The following is a 21,836-nucleotide window of genomic DNA, read 5'->3' on the forward strand; positions in this document are numbered from 1 at the left end:
ACTTCGGTTCTTGAATCAACATCCTCCCTCTTCGCCGAAGATGTTGTCCAATACCACCTGGAGTTGCTGAGGTCCAACGGGGCTCCTCGTCAGGCAGAAGAGGTTTCACTGGCCCTATAATTGCAAGCTCTGCACTGAAATGTCTCGAAAGCTGCATAGATACACAAGGCGATGCAGCATCGTTGCAGTTCGGACTGCTAGCGGGCTCGACTGCAGAGGTTCTGAAGGGCCCTGGAAAAGAAGAAGCAAAAATGAAAGATGGAGATCCACGGCTGCTGTTCAATGTCACGGCACCTTCTAGCACATTCATCTGTGGTTCTCAGGGCTCCGACAAAAGTCATACTTTATCATGCATCTTGGAAACATGTCTGTTGCCATCACGATTAGGGAGACTAGCAAATCCTCTTACTGGTGTTGTATTCCATTATGATACATTCATATCGGATACAGGGGGATCACCTTGTGAGGCTGCATATCTGTCTTCCAATCCTGCTGTGAGCGTTAAAATTTTGTGTTCGCCGACTAACATCGCAAGAATCAAGGTAAACCCCCCGTAATATATTTTTTTACGCACAACCTTGAAATCTTGCTGAAGCGTCGATATGAAGCGGACCTACAGGAGACTCAATGTCGCAGTTGAGCCCCTCCAGATTGACCAGAGGCATCTTAACACAAAGCGGATGATGGACTTGATGGCTGTTAGCCAGGATGATGTCCCACTTTACATGGAGTCAGTGAAACGAATCCTAAGAGAGATGCGACTTACCCAGCAACATACCGGAGAGGCGTTCGATTACAGAGACTTCAAGCGTCGAGTACGCGATCTTGATCTTACTCCCGGGCAGTTGGCTCCCTTGAATCAGCGCTTAGAGACGCTCGAGAGCTTCATGCCCAGTGTACAGACCATGTATTCGACCAAGAATAAGGGCCTCTTGGTCGGAGGAACAGATTGGAAGCCTGTTGTCAGTATCCCCCCCGCCACGGACTTTACTATATCTGATAATAACCTTTTAGCCTGGTCGATTAACAGTGGTTGATCTTTCATGCCCATGTATATCGCCAGAAACGGCCTGCTCTCTGTTCAATATATGTCTAGGGATATTTCTGCAGGAAGAGGATGGAGCTATCGGCCGAGTTTTTGCCCTAGATGAAGCTCATAAGGTATGACCTCACAGTGACTTCCCTCTTTCTATTGATTCTATGTCGTTTTTTAACCAAAGCCTCTAGTACATGAGCTCTTCACCCGAAGCCACCATATTCACAGATACCATCCTCTCAGCCGTTCGACTCCAACGACATTTCGGAGTTAGAGTCATTATATCTACCCAAGAGCCAACAATCTCAACAGCTCTTCTGAATCTCTGCTCGGTAACTATTGTACACCGTTTTACCTCCCCGGAATGGCTACGTACGATCCGCCATCATCTGGCAGCTGCCGCTTCCAATACGACCAGAGCAAAGACGATCTCAATTCAAGGCGAATCACATAAGGAGAGTGGTACTTCGGTTACACTATTTGATAGAATTGTCCACCTCAAAGTGGGAGAGGCTTTCCTATTTGCGCCGAGTGCGATCATCGGTGTTGATGATGGGGGTGACGATGATGAGATTGTGTTCTCGAGGCTTGGAGGGGGTAGTTTGCCGATTAAGATTAGAGGGAGGCTAACTGATGATGGAGGAAAGAGTGTCCTCTCTATGTGATCGTTGGATTCTGTTAGGTTCATCTCTAGTGTGAAATATCTAGAAATGCCACGGCTCGGTTAAGGGCGAGTCGTCTAACTGCAAGATACTACTTGAGTTCTATCACAACAGTCACAGTCACAGTCAATATTGGAAGACACCACCTGCAGCGTCAGCCATTCTTTGTGCATTTCTGACTGTCAAAACCGCCCTGGTTGTTACGGTAGTTCAAAGTTGTTAAGGTTGTTTGTAGATGCATGCCAAGACGGTTCCTCACTGGAACCGTCTGTCGGCCAATTGGAGCGGAAATGGGGGTCAATTCACAACAAGTGGCCACTCCTCAATCCACCCACCCCAATCCCTAGCAGACACTCACTCTACTCGATAGACTAGGGGTACATAGAGCGTCTTCGCAGAGAACTTGCAGAATTCCGGACAAGTCTGACAACGGCCGGTGTTCGACGCCGCTCATGGTACGTCCTGTCACACTAAACTTCCGGGGATCCACGAGCTACTTAAATTCGGACATTGACGATGAAGCTAATTCCCACGAAGCTCTGGCAGCGAATACCTAGGATAACTACGTGAGACGGGAGCCTATCAAACACTCGACAACGCCGTGAGCACTCTGTTACCTATGCCGGTCACTCAGTCAGGCCTTGAATTCTAACCCCCGAGGTCTCGCGATCCTTTTTCTCGTCCGTCGACTTGACGAGTCGACAATGTCTTTCCCTAGCTCTAGCAATCCCGCATATCAGCCCTCGCGATCACCATCCGAGAAGTACTGGCAGGCGAGCCGCAGCCCGTCCAACGGATTAGGAGGTTATGGACTATCACAATCCGCTGGGGCTAAGAACAACTTGAACAGTTTCTTCTCCGGAGATCGCACGCTTCCGATGTACAAGGATAAGCCATACTTTGCGCCGCGGCGTACTGCGCCTAGATTCAGACGGAGAAGGGTCCTCCAATTCGCAGGGGCCCTCTTCGTTCTGGTTAGTCTGTGGTACTTTGTTACTGGATCTAGTGAACGGGGCCGGTCTCCGTGGACACCTGATTCGGCCAAGGGCGAGGAGCTCTGGACATGGATACAGAACGTGGATCAGATGGAGCAACCTTATGACGGTAGCCCTCTGAAGAATATTGACTGGGAGGCTCGACGGAGGAAGGTCCGGGACGCCTTTATTGTCAGCTGGGATGGTTATGAGCAATATGCTTGGGGTACGCTCTGTGACTTTGAGGCTTTATTTCGTACTGACAGTCTCTCTGCAGGCTTTGACGAGTTCCACCCAACAACTAAAAAAGGCAAGAACATGATCCCAGGGGGGATGGGCTGGCAGATAGTGGATGCGCTAGACACCATGATGATCATGAATCTGACATCGCGCGTTCAACATGCGCGCACATGGATCCACAATTCGTTGCAATACAACCAAAATCACGACGTCAACACATTCGAAACGACAATACGCATGCTTGGTGGCCTCCTATCCGCTCATTACCTTTCCACGGCATATCCGAGTCTAGCACCCATTACCGATGACGACATTGGTTCACCAGGCGAAGACCTGTATATCGAAAAGGCGACCGACCTGGCAGAAAGGCTTCTCGGTGCATTTGACTCAGCTACGGGTATTCCATACGCGAGCGTCAATCTCAACACGTCTGCCGGTATTCCATCGCATGCCGATGGCGGCGCCTCGTCCACAGCTGAGGCGACTACAGTGCAACTGGAATTCAAGTACTTGGCGAAGCTGACTGGTGAAGCCGAGTACTGGCGCATTGTGGAGAAGGTCATGGAAGTGGTCGATGCCAACCGGGCCCCAGATGGCCTTCTTCCTATATTTGTTTATCCAGAGACGGGTAAATTCAGGAGTGAAACCATTCGCCTTGGTAGCAGAGGCGACTCCTACTATGGTACGTGTCCCGGGTCGAACTGTTTTCAGCGGCTAATATCTTGCAGAGTATCTTATCAAACAGTATCTCCAGACGTCCGAGGATATATACAGAGACATGTGGGACGAGGCTCTTCTCGGAATCCGCAAACACCTCATCACATACTCAAAGAACGCCCAGCTCACCATTCTGGGCGAGCGTCAATCCGGCCTCAAAGGCCCTCTAACCCCTAAAATGGATCATCTTGCTTGTTTCCTCCCTGGAACCATCGCTCTCGGAGCCACAGGGGGTATCCCTCTCGCGGACGCCAAAAAGTCTTCGGAATGGACATACCGCCAGGACGAGGAGATCCTCCTCGCAAAAGAACTCATGAAAACGTGCTGGGCAACTTACCTAGCCACCAAGACCGGGCTCGCGCCCGAGATCACCTACTTCGAGATCAATACGCCTCACGTCTCCGAAGTAGACCAATACCCCGACTCCACCCTCGCAACAGGCTCAAACAAACCCGCTGCAGGAAAGGACCTCCCGCTCAAATCCCAAGCCCTCTACCCACTCTCCGAATCCGAAGCAGATCCCACCTCCTGGCGTAAAGACATCAACATCCACACCCAGGACAGACACAACCTTCAGCGTCCGGAAACCGTCGAATCCCTCCTTTACATGTACCGCATCACGGGGGACGAAACCTACCGCCACTGGGGCTGGGAGATGTTCAAGTCTTTCATCAAGTACACGGCAGTCACAGAAAAGTCTACTTCCCATATGACAGAGTCCGGTGAAGCGACAATGTCCCGGATTGTCAGCTTTACTTCTCTCGCGAACTCGAACATCATACCGCCTGTTACGAGGGACAACATGGAGAGCTTCTGGATGGCCGAGACGCTGAAGTACTTCTATCTCCTGTTTTCGGATCGCGATTTCATATCGCTGGAGGAGAATGTGTTCAATACGGAGGCACATCCAATGCCAAGGTTTAGACCTACAGGGGAGTTAAAGACGGGGTGGACGAGGACTGAACGAGTCCAGGTCCCGGTGCAGGCTGCTGAGGGTTCTTGATTAAATTGGATGTACGCATTCTGGAGTTTGTTTCCTGACTCTTAGCTGGTTCATGGTTGTGATTGTATATATATTGTTGTTGCTATGCTGTAATGTATGCTGATTAGGTATAACTTGAAGTCTAACCTGTCGTATTTCTTGAAGGACGATTTTGCCCATCACTGCCTGTCCAAAGCAGCCTGAATCAATTTCTTATAACCCCTAACCGCCTCCTCTAACTGACTCACGGTGATACTCTCATGGTCTCCATGAGCCACAAAGATACTTCCAGGTCCATAAAGATACCTCTTCACATTACTCCCCTCATAGATCTTCAGATTCGGCACATCGGTCGCGTAGTTCACTGTTGTCACATTGAAGCCCGGAACATCCGCATCAAGGTCCTGAGGAGGGTATCCACCAGCCTTGCCATTCGGCGCCTGCGAAAACTCCACGGAGACATGCGGGTTTTCATTTGTAGCATTCGCCACGGCCTTGAGGATAATCTCTATCGCATCCTCCGGTGTTCCGGCCGCAAGACGAACCGCGACATCCGCAAGCGCGAATGCCGGGACAACATTCGCTGCGACACCCGCATCAACACGGCCAATGTTAACTGTTGTACGGCCGTATTTCTCGCTAGATGGCAACCCGCCTTCCCCCTCTGGGATGTCGCCAAGCTTATCAATGATCGAAAGAGCCGGAAGAATCGTGCTAAGAGCACTCTCCCCAAGCCAGGGGTATCCGGAGTGCGAGGACTTCCCGGTCACGTTGAGATGAAAACCGATCATGCCCTTGTGGCCAGCCACAAGAGCGAGGTCCGTCGGTTCGCCAAAGATGATTGTTTCGTAGCCCTCTCCGACGATTTCGGAAGGGGATCCGGGGGGCGGATTTAGGGTTTCATTTGCGGAGAAAGCACGCATACCGGCGCCGCCGACTTCCTCATCCACGACGTATAGAAGGGCGAGTGGTGCGGAGGGATTCTCAGTAAGGGTTTCGAGGGCGGCGTAGACTTGTGCTGCGACGCTTCCTTTGGCGTCGTCGGAGCCGCGACCGGATATGAGGATCTCGCCAGTGGAGTCATTCTTGCCCACAGAATATGGAATGAACGGGGGCACGGTGTCAATGTGGCTTGTTAGCAGGATGGAGGGCTTGACGGGTGAGGAGGACGGGTATGCGAAGACGTTGAAGCGAGAAGTCGCGCCGGGAACGGGCTGTTTAATGACAGTGAAGTTGTGGGATTCAAGAAATGAGGATAAGAAATTGCCAACGGCAGACTCATTGCCGGAGATGGAGGAGATGGAGATGAGGTCGCGATGGAAGGAGAGAAACGGGGAGGCCTCGATGAGGGATTCGGGGTCCTTCGAGAATGCGGAGAGGGGGGATTGTTGCTCTGCGAAGGTGAAACTGGCGAGAGCCAGACTGGTGAGTAAAGAGAGCTTCATTTTTTTTTTATTCCCCAGGCGGTTCAGGAGCTCTTCTCGGATCAATTGATGCTCAAAGAGGGGCTTTGGGAGATGAAGCTCTCTGTGCGACGTTGGAGATGTCGTGATATCGCGGTGCGGGGAGATCCACAAGGTACTCCAACAAATACGGTCAACCAATATTGTATATAGATATATATAGAGAGAGACGGTCTATAGATATTAAAGTTGTAAGTAGGCAGTCCACTATCTAATAGAAACCATTAAACTGCCTGCTGCATCCGACAATCATCAATTGGACTAGGCAAACGCTCGTAACTCATGCTGCAACGTTGGACTCGTTGGAGTCGGTGCTGACCGCCTGGTGTATAGTTTGGCAGAAAATCACCGCCCATGAAGCCACGCACGGACGAAAAATCCAACCTTCACGATAAACAAGGCCCGGAAGAAATTGAAGAATCGTCATTGGCGTCATCTGTGGGGGTATAAGATCCTGCTGTATTTCTGTTTGTTGCTGGGATCGTCGGTCTTTTTTCCGCTTGAGAGAGCAGGAATTTTACCGCACAGTTATCCCTGCTGCTCACCTGTCACTGTCAGTCCAGTCGAGAGAGCAGTAGCCGTCTCACAACCGTCTGATATAAGACGGCAGAATGCAAGTCACTGGCAGAGACACTCCAGTCTCCGACAAATAAGCGAAGGATAGCCGACGACGACTCCAAAGGTAAAATGCTTGGCTTTTGTCATGGACCACTCGTTGAAGGATTCTGGAAGCAGAGACTTTCGGCGCCTTCCTGTGGCTGTCAGGGCCTCGCCTTCAGAGTTTCTCTCGGAGCCTTGGTTCACTCTGGAGACATGAGGCGAACCATACCTAGTGCCGCCTGCCTTGCCATGTGGGTTTGACATGACGATTTTGTATCCATTAGCGAATATTATTATTACCTATGATTATTGTCGAGGACCTGAAATCAATCGATTTTTCTCCATGGGATCCCGGTCTTGACGCCCAACCTCCCCTCCCTGCACATCCGGAGGAACAGTTCGGCAGTCAATGAAAGGTCGGTTGAAGATTGAACCAGTCCCTTCGGACATATAGGAAAGGGAATTGAATCCTGATACTGGAGGAGTACTGTAGTAGCCCAGGGTATTTCTGATCTTGATGGGTCGCACGGCGTTTGAAGGGAGAAACCCAGCCAGTTGGACTAGTCGCAGTCGGTAGCAGTCTAGACAATGTTAGCGGCCGATTCCTTTTACAAATTGTGGGATTTGTGTTGGATCGGTGTTAGATTGGTGATGTGCAGCAGCCAGCGTCATTGTTTCCGAGACTGGGGGAGGTCTAGTACCTAGGTAGTAGGTAGACTAGTACAGAGACTAGAGGCTGGATTTGTAGATACTTTGAGGTATAATTATTGCAGCTGTAAAAGAAATACATCCGACGCATCGGCCATGTTCCTGGAGGGTTAAGTAGTGAATATAGTGATAGTGAGTGATCTGTATACAGTCATCGTGGCAACCAACGGATCCCTGGCGCTTTCGGGACTGGATGGGCCCTGGCCTGACCCTGTCTTTTTTTTCTTCCCTTTCTTTTCTTATTTTTTTTTTTTCCAGATTCCACGAAAGAGAAGCAGTGGCAGAGAAAGAAAAGAACCTTGAAGAGAATATAACAATTATTCCTCTATTCCTCAAGAGATTATTATTTTCTTCTGTATCACAACCTTCCACATCCCGCAGTTTGTACACCTGACGAACGGACTGGAGAGCTGCTCTGCGTTGTCACTGCTCTAGCTACCTAAACACTGACTGACTGACTGACTGCGTTGTCTGTCAGCTCTCGACCCTCAACCAACCGCTCCACGTTTTATTTCATTTCTTTCTTTTACCTACTGCTGCCCTACAGCTGTGATTGCTCTTTCTCCAGGCAAATTCACTAAGAATCCATCCATTGCCAATTCTGCGCCTGCCGCTTCCTGCCCGCAGCAACAGCTCTGCAGTTTCTTCCTCAACCTCGCCTTTTAGACCGCCACGTCTTTCCTCTACCTTTGCCTGTTCGCGCGTTAAGAGTCACTCACCATTCCACCTCTACCCATATACTCTCCTCCTCTTCTTCTCTCCCCCCTCTTCTCATCACTCTTCCATCTCCCCATCTCTCCATCTCTCCACTCTCCCGCGACATGCCTCTACTACCTTGAGCCAACATTCCACTACCCTACTCTACCTTGCCGCACGTGAGCAGCAGCCTTAACGACTGATCGGCCATCGGGAACTTTAACCCACACCAAATCCAGATCCAGATCCAGATCGGAACCTGCATCCACTCCCATAACAATAACAATAACAACAACAACAACAACAACATCATCATCATCATCATCATCATCATCACCACGATGTTGAAGCTTTCACAGCTTCTTGAGGCTAAACGCCGTGAGAGCTTCGACACCATGGGTGATCTGTCGCCCTCCTCACGCCAGCCTCCTCACTCTCCAACAACCGCTTCTACTCCAGTCTCACCCGCCGTCTCTTTGTTTTCCGCAAAGGGCCATACGCGCTTCTCCAGTTCCGCGTCTTCACTGGTTTCCTCCCCTGGCCGTGGCAACTCTATCGATGTCGGTTCGCGAAACCCCTTGACAGGCGTAAAAGAGGAAGAACCCTGCGCGACACCCGCCAGGGATCTCGAGGAGGAATATTTCCGTATGACTGCCCTTGCTCCTAGCCTCGTTCTCTTTCCTCTTGTCGCGGTTCTTTAGTAATGAAATTTCCCGACTGACAATTGACATGCAGAGCATTACCAACAAGGGCTATCCGTCGCTGAGGACTCATATCTTTCGACGGTGAGTACTTGCGACGGTTACGACTTGACTGATTCTGGGATGGATATCCTGCACTCTCCGAAAAAGAGGCGTTCCGACAATGCCTCTGCAAACGGCCTTTCCCGCATTGGCTCTCGGATATCCACCATTTCAAACCGTTGGAGGTCCAAACGCATATCCGACGGCCCAGATGGAGAGTCCTTCTCACCGCAAATGCGGTCTCGGGCCAACTCCTCTGCATCAGTATTCGCAGCCAGCCCAACCACAGCAGGCCCGATGATATGGGCTGATTCCGCCCAGATCCCGCCTTCGCCTGCGCGGACCATCTTCGAAGAGCGTCTCGGCGAGTCAGGCTCGCAGCCAATCGACATTACCAAAGCGAATCAGCTGGACTCAGATGAATCCGCTCCGCAAGCTACTACTCCTCTGCTACCACCCTTCATGGGCGATGAGCCGTCATACCCTGTGTCGCGCATCCACTCTCCGCTACAATCACCCTCTGTCGCCGACGTCTCAAATGCCAGTCCAGATGCAAATATACTGCAGGACCGGCTAGCTGGCCTCCCATCACCTCCACTATCGACGAAGCCATCAATTGCCTCATTCAATCGCCCACGCGCCAGTACTGTCCGGACAGTCTCTGGTGACGTCCCTCCGTTGACACTCTCGGATCCAAATGACGAGTGGGCGATACAACTCGGCCATGCCAATTTCACCATCCAACCCGAGCCATATGTACCCGAGGTTTACGATATTGACTCATTCCGGCAGTTACGAAGTCAATGGGACGTGGCGCAGTGCAATTTCATGAAGCATCTTGTCCGGACCGGCGAGCACTATGGTGTGACGTCGAAGATTTACAAGTTGACGCAAGAGAAGTGGGAATCTGTCAATCGCGCGTGGAAAAGCCATTACGAGGCGATGCTAGCCCAGCTCGAAGCATCAAACGGCCCGATATTGAGCATGATAGAATCCCACCGAGATCCGTGCGAACAGGTCAAGATTCCAACCCTGCACGACAACAAGTTCCCCGAACTGGGCGACGGTGAGATTGTCGGTCCCATGAAAATCGCACCGGCAACCGGGCGGTGTCGGGAACGGTCGCTGAAGCGCAACTTTTTTCGGTTCTTCCAAGATCTTGTATCTCGGGTATGAGAGCGCGAACAATATTTCGCCACCGTCGACATGCGAATTGCCACGGCCCCGCTTCAATCCGCTAAAAAAAGAAAAAGAAAACAAGCTGAGAGGCTTGGATGTACAACATCTTATGGCTCTCACGCCTCTCAAACATGCTAACTCGGTTTCCAAGAGGTCGATTCAGCGAGCATGCGATGACTAATGTCTAACTCTCCCTTTTACCTTCACGCCTGTGCTATTTATACAGCCACATTACGTTTCCTTCCTGTTACGCTGTGATCTGTGATCCGATAATGACTTATGACCCTAACACGCGCGCGACTACTGACTCGCAGCGCGCAGTCCATTCCTTAATGAATACATGATACCACTTTCCTATGTTTATCTACCTTACTGCATGATTACACAACGACGGCCTCTCTACACCTGTTGCAGTTGCACGATTGTACCGTTGTGGTCCGCTCTGTCTTTAACACCTGTATACCTTGCATGAATCGCATCAAATGGTGGAAATAATCTTCCCCTGTTGGGGGATCGAAAAGAAAAAAAGATAAAATAAAAAGAAGAGGCAGGAAGAGGGGATGGCTGCAAGGGCTTTGTTGTTACCCCTGTCATGACATGACTCCCGGGAATTACCTGACGCGGAAGGAGGATCAGATGGAGTCCACTAACATTGCACTCGATGGGACCCTGTGGTCGATTGTGCCTCACAAAAGCCGTTGGATCATCTCACGAAGCATGGATATTGCTTCTTCCGTCCGTGCAGACCCTGTATATAATACCAATCATCTATCTCTCATGATATACATAAATAATTCCGATTTCAGGCTCATTGCTGTGTCAGCAGGTATGCCCCCCAAATGGGCCTTTCTATATCTGTAGTTCCGTACCTCAATAGTTGAATAGACCAGACCCTTGCAGAACAAATTGCAATAATGCCCAAGGCAGTCCCTTCCCCAACACGGCAATGTAGCACGGGCAGTAGGGACACTCTCACATAGCCTAGGCCCAACACACCACCACCGGAGATATACCACCCATTAGGAAGATAAAGACTATCCCGCAGTTCCCGCACACACAGCCTTGTTTACTCTCAGACCCCGTTGGCCATGCTACGGTGGTAGCCGAGCGCGGGCTGCAGGGAGGCCATAGCTCCTTCTTGTTATGGGTCTTGAGTAACCGGAGGTATCTGTGGTGGTGGGGTGTGGGTGGTACAGAGGAGCAGCAGCCGCGAGGTGCAGAGGAAGTGCATGAGCTGCTTCCCAGGTTGGCATTTGATATTGAATTCTTCTAGGTGAGTTGGTGGGTTGGCGTCGGAGAATTTCAAGGAACAGAAATGGGGGTGGAAGGTATGGAGGAAGGAGAGGTAGGTGACAAAAATACTCTTTGTTTTCTTCTTTGGCCTGAGTAGCGTGCAGACAGAGCTTGTAGGGTGGTGGACTAGATATGGATGCGACAGAGGCTGGACAAGCCACGCTGGGCCATCACTCTTCACGCGATCGTCTGCAGGTATTATTGTACAAATACACTGATAGGCAACAGTACTTAGACTCAACGCAGCCCACGTTGAACATAGTAGACAGAGTCTAGAGCGCAAGCCGTGTCGGACTAAATCCAGTACTGCTTCCAGATCTGCCTCGCAGCCTCGTCTCCGCGGAATTGAAAGTCAATGCAGATTATATCCTGGAATCCTTCAGCAAGCGTGGGTTCTTGGAACCGTTTAGAGAAATCGCCGAATGCGACTCCTGGGACGAGATCGCGCTTTTCGGGGTTCTAGAGAGAGAAGCCTGATTAGCATTGTTTTGGATTTTTAGTCCGGGTGCTTGAATAGAAAGGCGCATATGCGACAGTGGGTAGGTAGACGTAGTTCGGCGGTACGAGGTACAGGAGGCCTGGGCGTATTGCTGCTGAAGAACGTAGGATGGTGGGTATGATGTATGGTGCAGGAGATCGGCAAGTGAAGACACGATTGACCGTGCTTGTCTGGACTTACAAGGTCTGTGTTTGCGGCCCGAACGGCGTTATTATGCTTGCAGAGCGCCGGGGACGCGGAAAAATACACACAGCGAATCGGGACATTGAACTCTTTCGAAACATCGATCCACTGAGCTCTAGTATTGAGGTCCGCATTGGTATTATCTGCAATGAAACAGTCAGCGGTTCCATCGCGTAAACTTAAACTTCGATGGTGGCATATGTTGTGTGGTCTGGCGGAGGGCAGTTATGTTGATAATCAAGCCCGCTTGGCAATGCTTGCTACTCAACGTCGGACAGATGCAAGGGTTGATGTTTGCATGAATCAGATGCGCAAGGTTGAGAAGGAGCTTGAGCGTCCTGCAGGACTGGACTGAACTTTAGGAGACGTTTTCTTTTTATACATACCTACAACCACAGACCTCTTAGCAGCGAGGTGCTCTTTAGCCACTTTGATGCATTTCGGTCTCTGCCTGCTTGTCAGTCTCAATCGCAATCCTTTGTGATTTGAAAGGTGTACCGATTTAAGTATGTCTTGATTGACTCTTTCATAGTCGAGCGGCTCTAAGTAGTTCCAGTAAAACGTGGATTTCCCGGCGGCCGGGCTACCGCAAAAGATAACGAGCTCCAGGGGGCTGTTGCGCGAGAACAGAGGCGAGACTACTCAAGTAACAATGTCATCAGGCATGCTCTACCCGTCTAAACATATTCGCTGGCTGAGAGGGCTACCTTCGTCGATCGAATCAGGTCGCAGGTACGTAGAGGGATTAAACGACTCTGCCACAGGTTCTGGTGCACCATCAAGAAAAAACTCTTCCGGCGTTTTGAAAGGTATTCCGGCATTCACTGCGAACCCACTGAATACTATAAGCTATAGGCCCTATTTCAGCCTTTTTTTTTTAGGAGACTCACCGATCACTCGCAGCGAAATCACTAGGTCGTCCAGCAGCATCCCCAACGAATACGGACTGCGATTTATCAATACCACTAACGTCGAAATCATAATCGTCTAGGAATTCTATCCACATGCCGGCTCGTGGCTTTCGGTATTCGTCATGCTCTGTAGCAGCGTACACGCTGATCGGAATACCAAGGGCCTTCATGACATTCGAAGCGCGACATTTGAAATTCGTGAGGCTCTTCATTTCAGCGCCCTTCTTGTCCTTCTTCGTCTTGACGCCCCCTTGGTTTGATATGATCGCCACATGACATCTGGAGCCTTGTCAACTCCCGGTATGGTGTAGCGGCTAGCTTCTAGCTTACCCGTCTTTATAAAGCTGTCTAAGCTTGTGTGGAACAATCTCATCCCACCATTTCCAATCATCGGCATCCTTTGCGTACTTGTTCCCTGACTTTGTCGAGACCAATGTAGAATCCTAAAGCGATAGTCAGTACAATATATTCTGGAGAACGGCAGCCAAGCTTGCTTACAAAGTCAAAAGCAGCAACCCTGGGCGCACCGGCGTCACGTTTTTGATCTTTCTCCGACTCTGGCGAGAATTTGCCGACTACTAAACTGTTGTTCACGATTCTCCATGCGATCGGTTCAGGTTTCTTTTTGGACGCTGGCGTAAAGAAGGATGTTGAGACGGTCTCTGGAGGAGGGGTTGGGCCTGTCAGTTCAAGATATACAGTACCTAAATGACATTTCTCACATACTTGTCACCGTTGTCTCGACCTTTCGGCGTAGAGGTGGAGGGGAAATTGGACGACCTGGGGAAGCCGCTCTTTTCAGAGCCCCTCCAACCATTTTGAGAAGTGGCTGGCTTATTTTCTATGATATCGAAGTGAGTGGTAGGCCTTATGTCTCAGATGCTCGAAAAAGATGATCGGATAAAGGATGAAGGGAGAGGTGGTTTCTAAGATGGTAGAAGCAAAAGACGCGCCAGCACGCGCCTCAGTGTCACGAGGTCACATGTTCTACCAGATATAAGTCACAGTGAGAGACACTAAGATGGAAACCAAAAGTTCTGTACGAACGATTGTCATTATAGATGTAATGGAAATAAAGATATACTTTCTGAGAAGAAGAAGAAATTGTACATGGAGGTATGCTCCGGGGTATCTAAAACACAGTTAATTGCTACTTGGCGCGGGTGTCTAGAGCAAGTCTATCAGCCTGCTCTAAACGAACCGCCGACTTTAGCTGCTCACGAAGTCCAAATAAATGCTGCGAAGCGGTTCTCATCAACTCCTGGTTGCTCCCATCCTGGACTGTGATAGCAGCCTGGAGTATATAGCCCCCGGTCCTTTCCAAGGGCGACATATCTCCGAACAGGGGCAGCTGCCGCCGTGGTTCATGTGAATCGTGCGATTGAGCAGGATACTGTAGGACTCTGTGCAGAAATATTACGATATCATTATGAACGAAAATATCACCCTCCACCACATACTCGCTGATAAAACTGATAAATTGTCAATAAACTGCTTACCGCGCGGTCACAGATCAAGGTAAGAGCCAGGTTACTAACCTATACCCCCAGGCATTCATGTGAGTCACGATATCACCTTTAGGAAGAGTAGCGCTGGCCATCAAGCGAGCCGTGATAGTTGATCTAGTGCCTGCCTCGGGGATGTCCCTGAATTCGAGCTTCCACGGTTGGCTGTCGTAATCATACGGGCTCCCTGTGGCCTGTTCCATCCCAGTCATAGCAGCATCTGAATCGTCAGCTGAAGAAGGCTTCGTGTCGAAGTCCGCCTCGGAAATAGGGCCGACAACCTGCGTATAGAACATCTGCCCATTGAGCATCTTATTGAGTCGTACAATATCAGCGCCCTGTGCATCCCGACTGGGCGCTCCGCGCGCATTAGCCAGGCCAGGCTTCCGATGGGCTTTGAAGATCAGACGCCTTTCTAGACGGTGACGAGGTTGCATAGCCGTCAAGCCCGCTAGCTGTTGCAACAACTCATGGTGTTGTTGTGAAGGAACCGAGGCAAAAAGCAGAAGCTCGTGCATCTTTCGATGGCAACGCCGCCAGGGAATGACCGGTCCGGTGCCACTTGACGAGCGTGAGAAGGCTTGGCCCGGGGAATGTCGTGCGGCAGCCGGGGTGGGAAGTACGAGCGGGAAAATCCGGGACGACTAGCTTGCACGTTTCCCGAGTCAAGCGCAGGCGAAGAGCCTGAACTCTGAAGCGAAGTCGGTTTCGATGTGGTTCGACGTTCGGGAACCCAATTCCCAAGCTAATAGTATATTGCTGACAATTATCGCAGGAGCTCCAAAATCTGACCCCTCCTGCAGGTCCAAATGGTGTGACTGGTTTCGGAGTTAAAGGCGAAGGCTTCGGCGTTTCGTTACCGTCTCGGCGGAGCGCTCGGAGAGTCACGTGAGAGTTAGAGCTGTTGCTGTACTCGGTAAATTTGAGTCCAGGGAGCGGAGGATAGAAAAAGCGTATGGTGTTGATTGTTGTTGGCTGGACTCTGGAGAGAGGGGAAGGTGAGGGTTCATGCGGGGAGAAATCGGAATTTCCAATGTTCAATGATCATCAACTCCTCACCGGTGATGCGGACTAGGTAAGACGCGTCGTCGAATCTGTCTTCTCTGAGAGTTGGAGAAGAGCATCGGATGATCGATAACCGGCTTGGGCTCACTCCTTGGAGACTCCAGAGACTCAGAGACTGAGATTTACCCCGAAAGTGTCAGCACCCCACCGGAAAAGGTATAAATAACGGTAATCGCGTTACACAGCCGGTAACTATTACAGCAGAGGATTATCACACCACTTCTGCGGGAGCTGCCATATCTGCTTGATAACTGAGGTTCCTCCCTCTCGCTTCCGCTCCTCCTCTTTTTCTCCTCCATCCCCTCCTTTCGCTCTCATTCCTCCCTCGCCGGTGTCTCCAGACTATCTATCGTAGCTATAATCTTCGCTTTCTCCTTTATCAATACCAATTTCTCGATCATTGCTTGTCCAACTTTCGAAATACTTCTCAATTAATCCAACTTTCCATTCCAACCACCACATTCAAAATGCGTGCCACCATTGCCCTGCGAAACGCTACCCGCACTCCTCTCATCCGCTTTGTCGGCAAGCGCTCTGTCCCTCGTATGTATTTTGCAATATCATCTTCAACTACAGCTGCTGATCGCGATTAGAATCCATTGACCACACTCCCCGAGCTCACCCGGCGTCTCCCACCGGTGTTCTACCCGACTCATTCGCTGCCTACCGGGCCAAGGCCCAGCAACACGGCCCCCTCGGTCGCGCCTCTTTCACTCAAGGCTCCGTTGGCCGCAGCCCCGGTGCTTCTCTCGGCCCCATCAAGCCCCGACAGGGCGAATTCTTCGACCGCGTCGAGCTTCCCACCCGCTTCCACCGTCTCCCATACACCGAGGCTGAGATTGAGGCTATTGAAACTGGCGGCGCCAGTCTATACGCTTGATTTCTGAATATATTCCTTCAACCGAATGATTCAACGATGATGGTCGAGACGAGACACATGGACGAGTGGCATTCTTGAGACGCGAGGGAGGGCGCTCTACAGTCGCATCCATATCCCAACAGATATACGAGGCTAAAAGCATTCGAGTGGTTGCGAGCCTCAACGCTATACACAGGTCCGGCTTGACCGCGACATGCAACCACTTTTTCTATTCTTCTGTATCTTTCTGTTAACGGCGCAGGCGGTTTGCAAGTCTTCGTGCTTAGCGGGTCTACATTATTTTTTTGGCGCGCACCATGCGGTTATCTTATATCAGGTTATCACGGTCATAGATGGCTAGTTTGTGAAAAGTCTTGAATGCTGGAGGCACGGTTCCTTGCACATTCATGTCTGTACATAGGTCAACAATTGATATTGACTAAATCATGATTCTCCGAAGCCGTAGACTTGTCCAGTTAAAGTTATGCGCGAAAAGCCCTAACAGTGCACTGGTACCGGAGTCATTGGGAGGAATGGAACACAACACGTGCTGCGCCTGATCGGCAATCCTGCCAGCATGGCCAGCCATCGACACCACGCTTCACTATCAATCTCCTATGGATCCACGAGGTAATGTGGGTATGAGAAATTTTCCATTACAATCGCAGATCCAACATCTAGCTATCAACATGGCGCATACTAATGAGGCAATCATCACATTTACCGAGGTGGATGAGCTCAATAGCCCCATATCAACATACGTTTACTCCGAGCAGGGTGGGAATGTTGAAAGCACGCGGGGCCGTATTGATACAGTAGTGAGTGTAAATGAATAGGCACCCTGCTCTAATATACTAACAATACATCTACATGCTTCTTCCGCTTCAACATCATGGTCTCTCGATGCGTTCCGAAGTCTTCTCGTCGACGTCTTCCTCCCTGCTGGATATCCGAACAGCGTCAGCGAAGATTATGTTTCGTAAGTGCCTCGAGCATAGAGACGGTGTAGACACTAATCTTGACAGTTACCAAGTATTTGTGAGCTTTCATCGCTGTTCAAAACACTGCGTATCCTGACCACTCCAAGGACTCTCTCCAGGCATTCAGCAGCTCCATTGCGGGCCTCCTGTCATCGCGAGCCGTACTACAAGGTCTGTACTTTTAAGCCTTCGAAGATCACACAAGCTGAATCATATAGGCGTTGGGGTCGGCAACGCCGATGCCTCTCCAACCTCCGCTCTGCTCCTCCACATCCTCCAGGATACGTCCGGTCGGATTGCAACGATCCTCTTCGCCCATCGCGTCGGAACAGCACTAGAGCCAGAGTGTAAGATGTACCGCTTCGCAGCGGATATCTTCAATGACCTCGCCATGGTGCTCGATTGCCTGTCGCCGATGATACCGGCAGGAGTCAGTCGAGTATCTGTTCTTAGTGCTGCTGGTGTGCTTCGTGCGCTCTGCGGAGTAGCCGGTGGGAGCTCGAAGGCGAGTTTGAGTGCTCACTTTGCGAAATGGGGGAATCTTGCTGAAGTCAATGCGGTACGCCTCGATCAAATGCATTTGCTAATCGCCTGCGGTGTGCCAGATGGACTAACATGACTGTTGTACGAACAGAAAGACTCTTCTCAAGAAACTGTCATATCCCTCATTGGGATGTTGGTACGCCCCCGTGTGCCACATCAAGACTCTCGTTGAGGTCTATAGCTAATGACAACTGCGTAGGTCGGGTCCCTGGTCGTCTCATATATCACTAGCTTCACAGCAACATGGCTTACTCTCATACTCCTCCTTATCCTCCACCTATCCCTCAACTATGCAGCCGTCCGGTCCGTCCAAATGACTACCCTGAATAGGCAACGCGCGAATATCGCCTTCTCTGCCCTCTTGTCATCCGATCCAGACGCTACAAGCCTAGCTTCTGACCGAGAAGGGCATTTACAACCGAAACGACGATCAGGCGCCAAAGAACGAGAGAAGCTAACCAAGACGATACTTAGCCCTGCACAAGTCGCCAGACAAGAACGCATCTTCGATGCATACGGTACACTGAGGTGGTATCCTTCCTCCTCTGATCCTGCATCTCCATCTCCTAGCCCAGAAACAATAGGATCATGCCAAATCGGCGTGTCCCTGTGCCAATTCCTCGCCGACTCATCTTCATCGGGATCTCACGGCCAAACAACGGCATCGTCTCGGGCCATAAAAACCACTCTGCCACTGCGAGAACTAACGTCCCTTTTCGCGGACGAAGACTACATTCTTTACCTATCAACCAACGGCTTGTCGAAGATCAAAGCAACAATCCTCCTCAAGCAGACCAGCACACCGAAGTCTCACCTTAAGGCGTGGGCACATGCGCTTCTTGCCGTACGGGTTCTTTCGCTCCGTTCCAGTCATAGTCTCGGAGATAATGGATTTGGAAAGCCCGGCAGTAACTCAGAAGGGGTATTGTCTGTTCTTTCTCGGACGCTGGAGTACTTGATTGAGGAGGCCAGATTCGAAGGGTGGGTTGGTTCTTTGAGAGGGGTCGGATGGGAAATCCATGATGATTTGAATGGCGAGGAAGGAAAGGGGGGTTCTGCATTGGAGACTAGTGTTGGACGGAGGGTTGTTGTTGCGGCTTCATGAAGGAGAAGTGTGTGTCTAACTGGGTTATTACGGGTGATTTGAAGTTATTCACAAAAGACGAAGTCGAGTTGAGAAGATCTGTAGAGATCTATAGATAACTGGGAAAGAGAAGACAGTTTGCACAAGAGTTCGTTTACTAATCACACATTGGGTATCTAGACTAGTATACTAAGATAAATGCCATGCATGCCAATGCTAAAGTCATCAAGACTTGTAGCATCCAGGAGAAGGGCGTATGCCAGGTATAGAAACAGAAAAATGCACCAAGAATCCCGCCATCTCATAATTAGATGATGATACAAGACCAAGTTGTCGTGAGGGGGAAAAAATGTAGGGTTTGCAGCCTTCCATGCATGCAGAGTGAATCATCAAACAGTTGTCCGAGTCACCTTTGAATTGTTGAAAAGGAAAATGAAAATGTTGAAAATCAAAACGCCAGGCTGTATGCCTTCCATCCCAATGGACCGATCTATCTATTCTTTTTGAGAAAATCCGAATGCTCGCTCACTCGCTGTGAAAACGCCTGCTATGAAAATGCTTCCGTAGGTAAGAAAATGCCGTTCGCATTACACCGTCGAATTCGTATCGTTTTTTTTTTTAGACATGGCCTGTTCAAGACCGGAGAGAAATCGTGGGGGAAAAGTCGTGATACGATATCCGTCGTAACGTTCTATAAGGTTTGTGGTTTTGAAGAGGAGAGATTGTTACAGAGCCGGGGCGCTTGCCAGGATGTAGTCATTCATCTGGGGGGTACCGCATGCTTTGGCTGCCATTGCCTCGCTTCTTGAAGCCAAGTTTCATTCCCATCTTCTTCCAAGGGTTGTCGACGCGGCTCTTGGGGCTGCTGGCCAAGCCAAGCTCGCTGGCAGGAGGGGTGGTCGGAGGAGTCATCGGCTCTCCGGTGCTCGATTGCAGACTGCCAGAGTCGTCCGTCAAGCCGGCGGAATCACCGCTTGTTGTACTGGAAGTTTGGGCGGAAGGCCGGTGTGATGACTTGCCGCCCGAAGTAACCGCGTTGAGGGAGAAGTTTGAGCGGGAATGATGGCTGGAAGGAGAAGTGGGAGAGACCGGAGAGGAGCCCATCTCTCGCGAAGCACGGGGTGAAAGGCGTCCACCTTTCGATCGGACTCGCCTGACCGCATGCTCATCGAGACTAGGATTGGAGACGATGGTGACACCATCATCTTGGGTGAAGAGGGGTTCTGAGAGAGGAAAGACATGGGCGGAGGCTGAGTGGGCGTTGAGAAAGGGCATGAATATTGACTCCTCCATCAGATCATGAACCAGCTTGACGGCCGCATCGAGCATTGACGGAGGTGGTGGGATGGACGCGTTGGCATGCCGGAGGATATCATCACGAACTTCGCTCGAAACGTTGATTTCACGCGGCGATCCGGGGATAATATACGCAGACAAAAGACGTTGCCAGAGCATCCGCAGATGCCGGCTCTCCGCAGAATCAGCAGCAATGGGGAACTGCTTGAGTTGACGACTCAGTTCGTCGTATGCTTCCCGATACCGCTTTGCATCCAGTGTGAATTCTAACGTCTCGAGGCAGTGGTTCTGTGAAAGGTAGGCCATGAAAGCGCTGAGGGTGTAAGGAGCGGGTGCCGTGTTGGCGAGCACCTCATCGAGGGTCGGTCGCATGGGACAGAAAGTGCCCTGGGGAACAGCCAGACTGAGGGGGCGTGAACCAGCCGGGTCCATGTCCTCGTCCGACTCCGAATCCGATGATGATGAGGTCGGGGAGAGTTCTGGTGTGGAGCTGGGGGAGGTTGTCCAGAAGAGCAAAGGGGGGTGCAAAGACCTCTTCTTCAGCATCGCGCTTAGCGTTCGTCCCCTTTCCTGAAAGAATTTTGAGAGTGAAATTGCTACACACTCTATTCCCTTACCCGAGACAAGGGAGAGTGAACCCGTCTCGCTGGGGCGTTTAAAGTGAGAGGTGATTTCCGTAAGCCGGAAGGCGTGGCTGCAGCCAAGACCGCGACGTGGTTATGCGGGCAGCCGTGAGAGCGCCGTGTTTATGAGGTCGAAGGTGGATTGAGTGAGTGGTGCAAAGGAGTTTATCATGAAGGATGTGAGAGCGAAGTTGTTGACTGACTGCTGGGAAGGAGGTCAAGGTGGGCGGTTAGTGAGGGAAAAGGTAGCGATAGAGAGCGAGGCGGATCATTGGCAGGATAAGCGCTTGCAGAAAGGTTTTGAGTTTGAGGAGATAAAGGGAAAAAAAGAAGGTAATTAATGACGACAAGAAAGGGCAGAAGGAGAGTGGAAGTTCAAAGAGAGAGGGACGAGAGGGCAGGCTGGCGGGAGAAAAAGGGCATATAACTGGGAGTGATGTGATCGGGATGGAGCGCGCGCTGATCAGCCAACTTTCACTTTCAGTCAAATCAGTGAGGAGTGGAGATTTCTCCACTCCACTTTACTTGGTCAACGAGGCTAGCCTGGGCTACTTTGCAACCACGGTGGATCACAGAAGACGCGAAGAACCAGAAGGCCAGCCACTCATGCTGGTCAGCGCTTCCACCTATCAGGCCGACCTCGGCGCCAATGGAGAACCAGAGAACCACTTGATAAGAGAGACAGAGAGAGAGAGAAAAATAAAAATAAAATAAAATCATGATGCCATCTGAAGATCTCCAGGAAGGGAAATGAAATGAAACAGTCGAATATTTGGTTGTGATCCTGACCCCAAAAGAAACCGCGTGTCTGGACTTACCTGTGACTGTGATGCAATCCTCTGCAAACTGCAAACTGCTGCTGCAAAGACTCTGCGCCAATTCTGCTGGCGAATATTCGTGACGACGTCTGGAAAATCAAATCGCGCAGGACACGGAATGTAGGAGGGATTAAATATAAATAATACTATCAACAGGTGAAGCTTGAAGATAGACGA

The 21,836-nt window shown here is 50.6% G+C and overlaps 10 protein-coding genes across 10 annotated transcripts; 5 read left to right on the forward strand and 5 right to left on the reverse strand.

Annotated features, from left to right (window-relative positions):
• Positions 1-380: 380 nt before the first annotated feature.
• On the forward strand, positions 381-2,030 carry BJY04DRAFT_189022 (uncharacterized protein). The gene is made up of 3 exons (XM_073711323.1): positions 381-962; positions 1,015-1,161; positions 1,228-2,030. Exons 1-3 carry the CDS (start codon positions 603-605, stop codon positions 1,699-1,701), a joined length of 981 nt encoding a protein of 326 aa, XP_073571287.1. The 5' UTR covers positions 381-602; the 3' UTR covers positions 1,702-2,030.
• Positions 2,012-4,711, forward strand: BJY04DRAFT_59011 (glycoside hydrolase family 47 protein). The gene is made up of 4 exons (XM_073720696.1): positions 2,012-2,153; positions 2,236-2,898; positions 2,950-3,594; positions 3,641-4,711. The coding sequence occupies exons 2-4, from the start codon at positions 2,403-2,405 to the stop codon at positions 4,630-4,632; spliced, it is 2,133 nt and encodes a 710-aa protein (XP_073571288.1). The 5' UTR covers positions 2,012-2,153; positions 2,236-2,402; the 3' UTR covers positions 4,633-4,711.
• On the reverse strand, positions 4,712-6,756 carry BJY04DRAFT_227836 (M20 family metallopeptidase). The gene has a single exon (XM_073718716.1). The coding sequence runs from the start codon at positions 6,054-6,056 to the stop codon at positions 4,791-4,793; it is 1,266 nt and encodes a 421-aa protein (XP_073571289.1). The 5' UTR covers positions 6,057-6,756; the 3' UTR covers positions 4,712-4,790.
• Positions 6,757-7,624: 868 nt separating this feature from the next.
• On the reverse strand, positions 7,625-8,412 carry BJY04DRAFT_189026 (uncharacterized protein; the record flags this gene model as incomplete). Its single annotated transcript, XM_073711324.1, has 1 exon — positions 7,625-8,412. A coding segment is annotated over one exon (169 nt), but the record flags the coding sequence as incomplete, so codon positions are not given.
• BJY04DRAFT_59051 (uncharacterized protein) lies at positions 8,099-10,297 on the forward strand. The gene is made up of 2 exons (XM_073720697.1): positions 8,099-8,723; positions 8,814-10,297. Exons 1-2 carry the CDS (start codon positions 8,420-8,422, stop codon positions 9,995-9,997), a joined length of 1,488 nt encoding a protein of 495 aa, XP_073571291.1. The 5' UTR covers positions 8,099-8,419; the 3' UTR covers positions 9,998-10,297.
• Positions 10,298-11,420: 1,123 nt separating this feature from the next.
• On the reverse strand, positions 11,421-13,869 carry BJY04DRAFT_59490 (putative DNA 3'-phosphatase Tpp1). The gene is made up of 9 exons (XM_073720701.1): positions 13,613-13,869; positions 13,385-13,548; positions 13,217-13,329; positions 12,866-13,165; positions 12,683-12,810; positions 12,474-12,613; positions 12,362-12,422; positions 11,973-12,118; positions 11,421-11,752 (listed from the first exon to the last, which is right to left on the reverse strand). The coding sequence occupies exons 1-9, from the start codon at positions 13,701-13,703 to the stop codon at positions 11,588-11,590; spliced, it is 1,308 nt and encodes a 435-aa protein (XP_073571292.1). The 5' UTR covers positions 13,704-13,869; the 3' UTR covers positions 11,421-11,587.
• A 167-nt stretch (positions 13,870-14,036) lies between these two features.
• Positions 14,037-14,909, reverse strand: BJY04DRAFT_218292 (mediator of RNA polymerase II transcription subunit 18; the record flags this gene model as incomplete). Its single annotated transcript, XM_073716277.1, has 2 exons — positions 14,037-14,358; positions 14,425-14,909. 2 exons carry the CDS (start codon positions 14,907-14,909, stop codon positions 14,037-14,039), a joined length of 807 nt encoding a protein of 268 aa, XP_073571293.1.
• Positions 14,910-15,923: 1,014 nt separating this feature from the next.
• On the forward strand, positions 15,924-16,336 carry BJY04DRAFT_218293 (alpha-ketoglutarate dehydrogenase subunit KGD4; the record flags this gene model as incomplete). Its single annotated transcript, XM_073716278.1, has 2 exons — positions 15,924-15,999; positions 16,050-16,336. The coding sequence occupies 2 exons, from the start codon at positions 15,924-15,926 to the stop codon at positions 16,334-16,336; spliced, it is 363 nt and encodes a 120-aa protein (XP_073571294.1).
• Positions 16,337-16,667: 331 nt separating this feature from the next.
• BJY04DRAFT_189043 (RUS1 family protein) lies at positions 16,668-19,072 on the forward strand. Its single transcript, XM_073711325.1, has 7 exons — positions 16,668-17,133; positions 17,188-17,294; positions 17,341-17,353; positions 17,403-17,466; positions 17,514-17,854; positions 17,930-17,974; positions 18,038-19,072. Exons 1-7 carry the CDS (start codon positions 16,933-16,935, stop codon positions 18,941-18,943), a joined length of 1,677 nt encoding a protein of 558 aa, XP_073571295.1. The 5' UTR covers positions 16,668-16,932; the 3' UTR covers positions 18,944-19,072.
• Positions 19,073-19,678: 606 nt separating this feature from the next.
• Positions 19,679-20,764, reverse strand: BJY04DRAFT_218295 (regulator of G-protein signaling domain-containing protein; the record flags this gene model as incomplete). The annotated part of the gene is made up of 1 exon (XM_073716279.1): positions 19,679-20,764. The coding sequence occupies one exon, from the start codon at positions 20,762-20,764 to the stop codon at positions 19,679-19,681; it is 1,086 nt and encodes a 361-aa protein (XP_073571296.1).
• Positions 20,765-21,836: the final 1,072 nt, after the last annotated feature.

Source organism: Aspergillus karnatakaensis (assembly GCF_047715665.1).
Source record: "Aspergillus karnatakaensis strain CBS 102800 unplaced genomic scaffold BJY04scaffold_24, whole genome shotgun sequence".
NCBI lineage: Eukaryota > Fungi > Ascomycota > Eurotiomycetes > Eurotiales > Aspergillaceae > Aspergillus > Aspergillus karnatakaensis.

Bases quoted from the DNA above. Each gene is read 5' to 3' on its own strand.
- BJY04DRAFT_189022 (XM_073711323.1), top strand. From the start codon at position 603: ATGAAGCGGACCTACAGGAGACTCAATGTCGCAGTTGAGCCCCTCCAG. The intron at 963-1,014 runs GTCAGTATCCCC...ATAACCTTTTAG, and splicing joins GAACAGATTGGAAGCCTGTT to CCTGGTCGATTAACAGTGGT. The intron at 1,162-1,227 runs GTATGACCTCAC...CAAAGCCTCTAG, and splicing joins CCCTAGATGAAGCTCATAAG to TACATGAGCTCTTCACCCGA.
- BJY04DRAFT_59490 (XM_073720701.1), bottom strand. From the start codon at position 13,703: ATGGTTGGAGGGGCTCTGAAAAGAGCGGCTTCCCCAGGTCGTCCAATT. The intron at 13,549-13,612 runs GTATGTGAGAAA...CCCCTCCTCCAG, and splicing joins GGTCGAGACAACGGTGACAA to AGACCGTCTCAACATCCTTC. The intron at 12,119-12,361 runs GTATGTATAAAA...GTTTCATTGCAG, and splicing joins TAAGAGGTCTGTGGTTGTAG to ATAATACCAATGCGGACCTC.
- BJY04DRAFT_59051 (XM_073720697.1), top strand. From the start codon at position 8,420: ATGTTGAAGCTTTCACAGCTTCTTGAGGCTAAACGCCGTGAGAGCTTC. The intron at 8,724-8,813 runs GTATGACTGCCC...ATTGACATGCAG, and splicing joins TCTCGAGGAGGAATATTTCC to AGCATTACCAACAAGGGCTA.
- BJY04DRAFT_227836 (XM_073718716.1), bottom strand. From the start codon at position 6,056: ATGAAGCTCTCTTTACTCACCAGTCTGGCTCTCGCCAGTTTCACCTTC.
- BJY04DRAFT_189043 (XM_073711325.1), top strand. From the start codon at position 16,933: ATGGATCCACGAGGTAATGTGGGTATGAGAAATTTTCCATTACAATCG. The intron at 17,134-17,187 runs GTGAGTGTAAAT...ATACATCTACAT, and splicing joins GGGGCCGTATTGATACAGTA to GCTTCTTCCGCTTCAACATC. The intron at 17,855-17,929 runs GTACGCCTCGAT...TTGTACGAACAG, and splicing joins ATCTTGCTGAAGTCAATGCG to AAAGACTCTTCTCAAGAAAC.
- BJY04DRAFT_59011 (XM_073720696.1), top strand. From the start codon at position 2,403: ATGTCTTTCCCTAGCTCTAGCAATCCCGCATATCAGCCCTCGCGATCA. The intron at 2,899-2,949 runs GTACGCTCTGTG...GTCTCTCTGCAG, and splicing joins TTATGAGCAATATGCTTGGG to GCTTTGACGAGTTCCACCCA. The intron at 3,595-3,640 runs GTACGTGTCCCG...AATATCTTGCAG, and splicing joins CAGAGGCGACTCCTACTATG to AGTATCTTATCAAACAGTAT.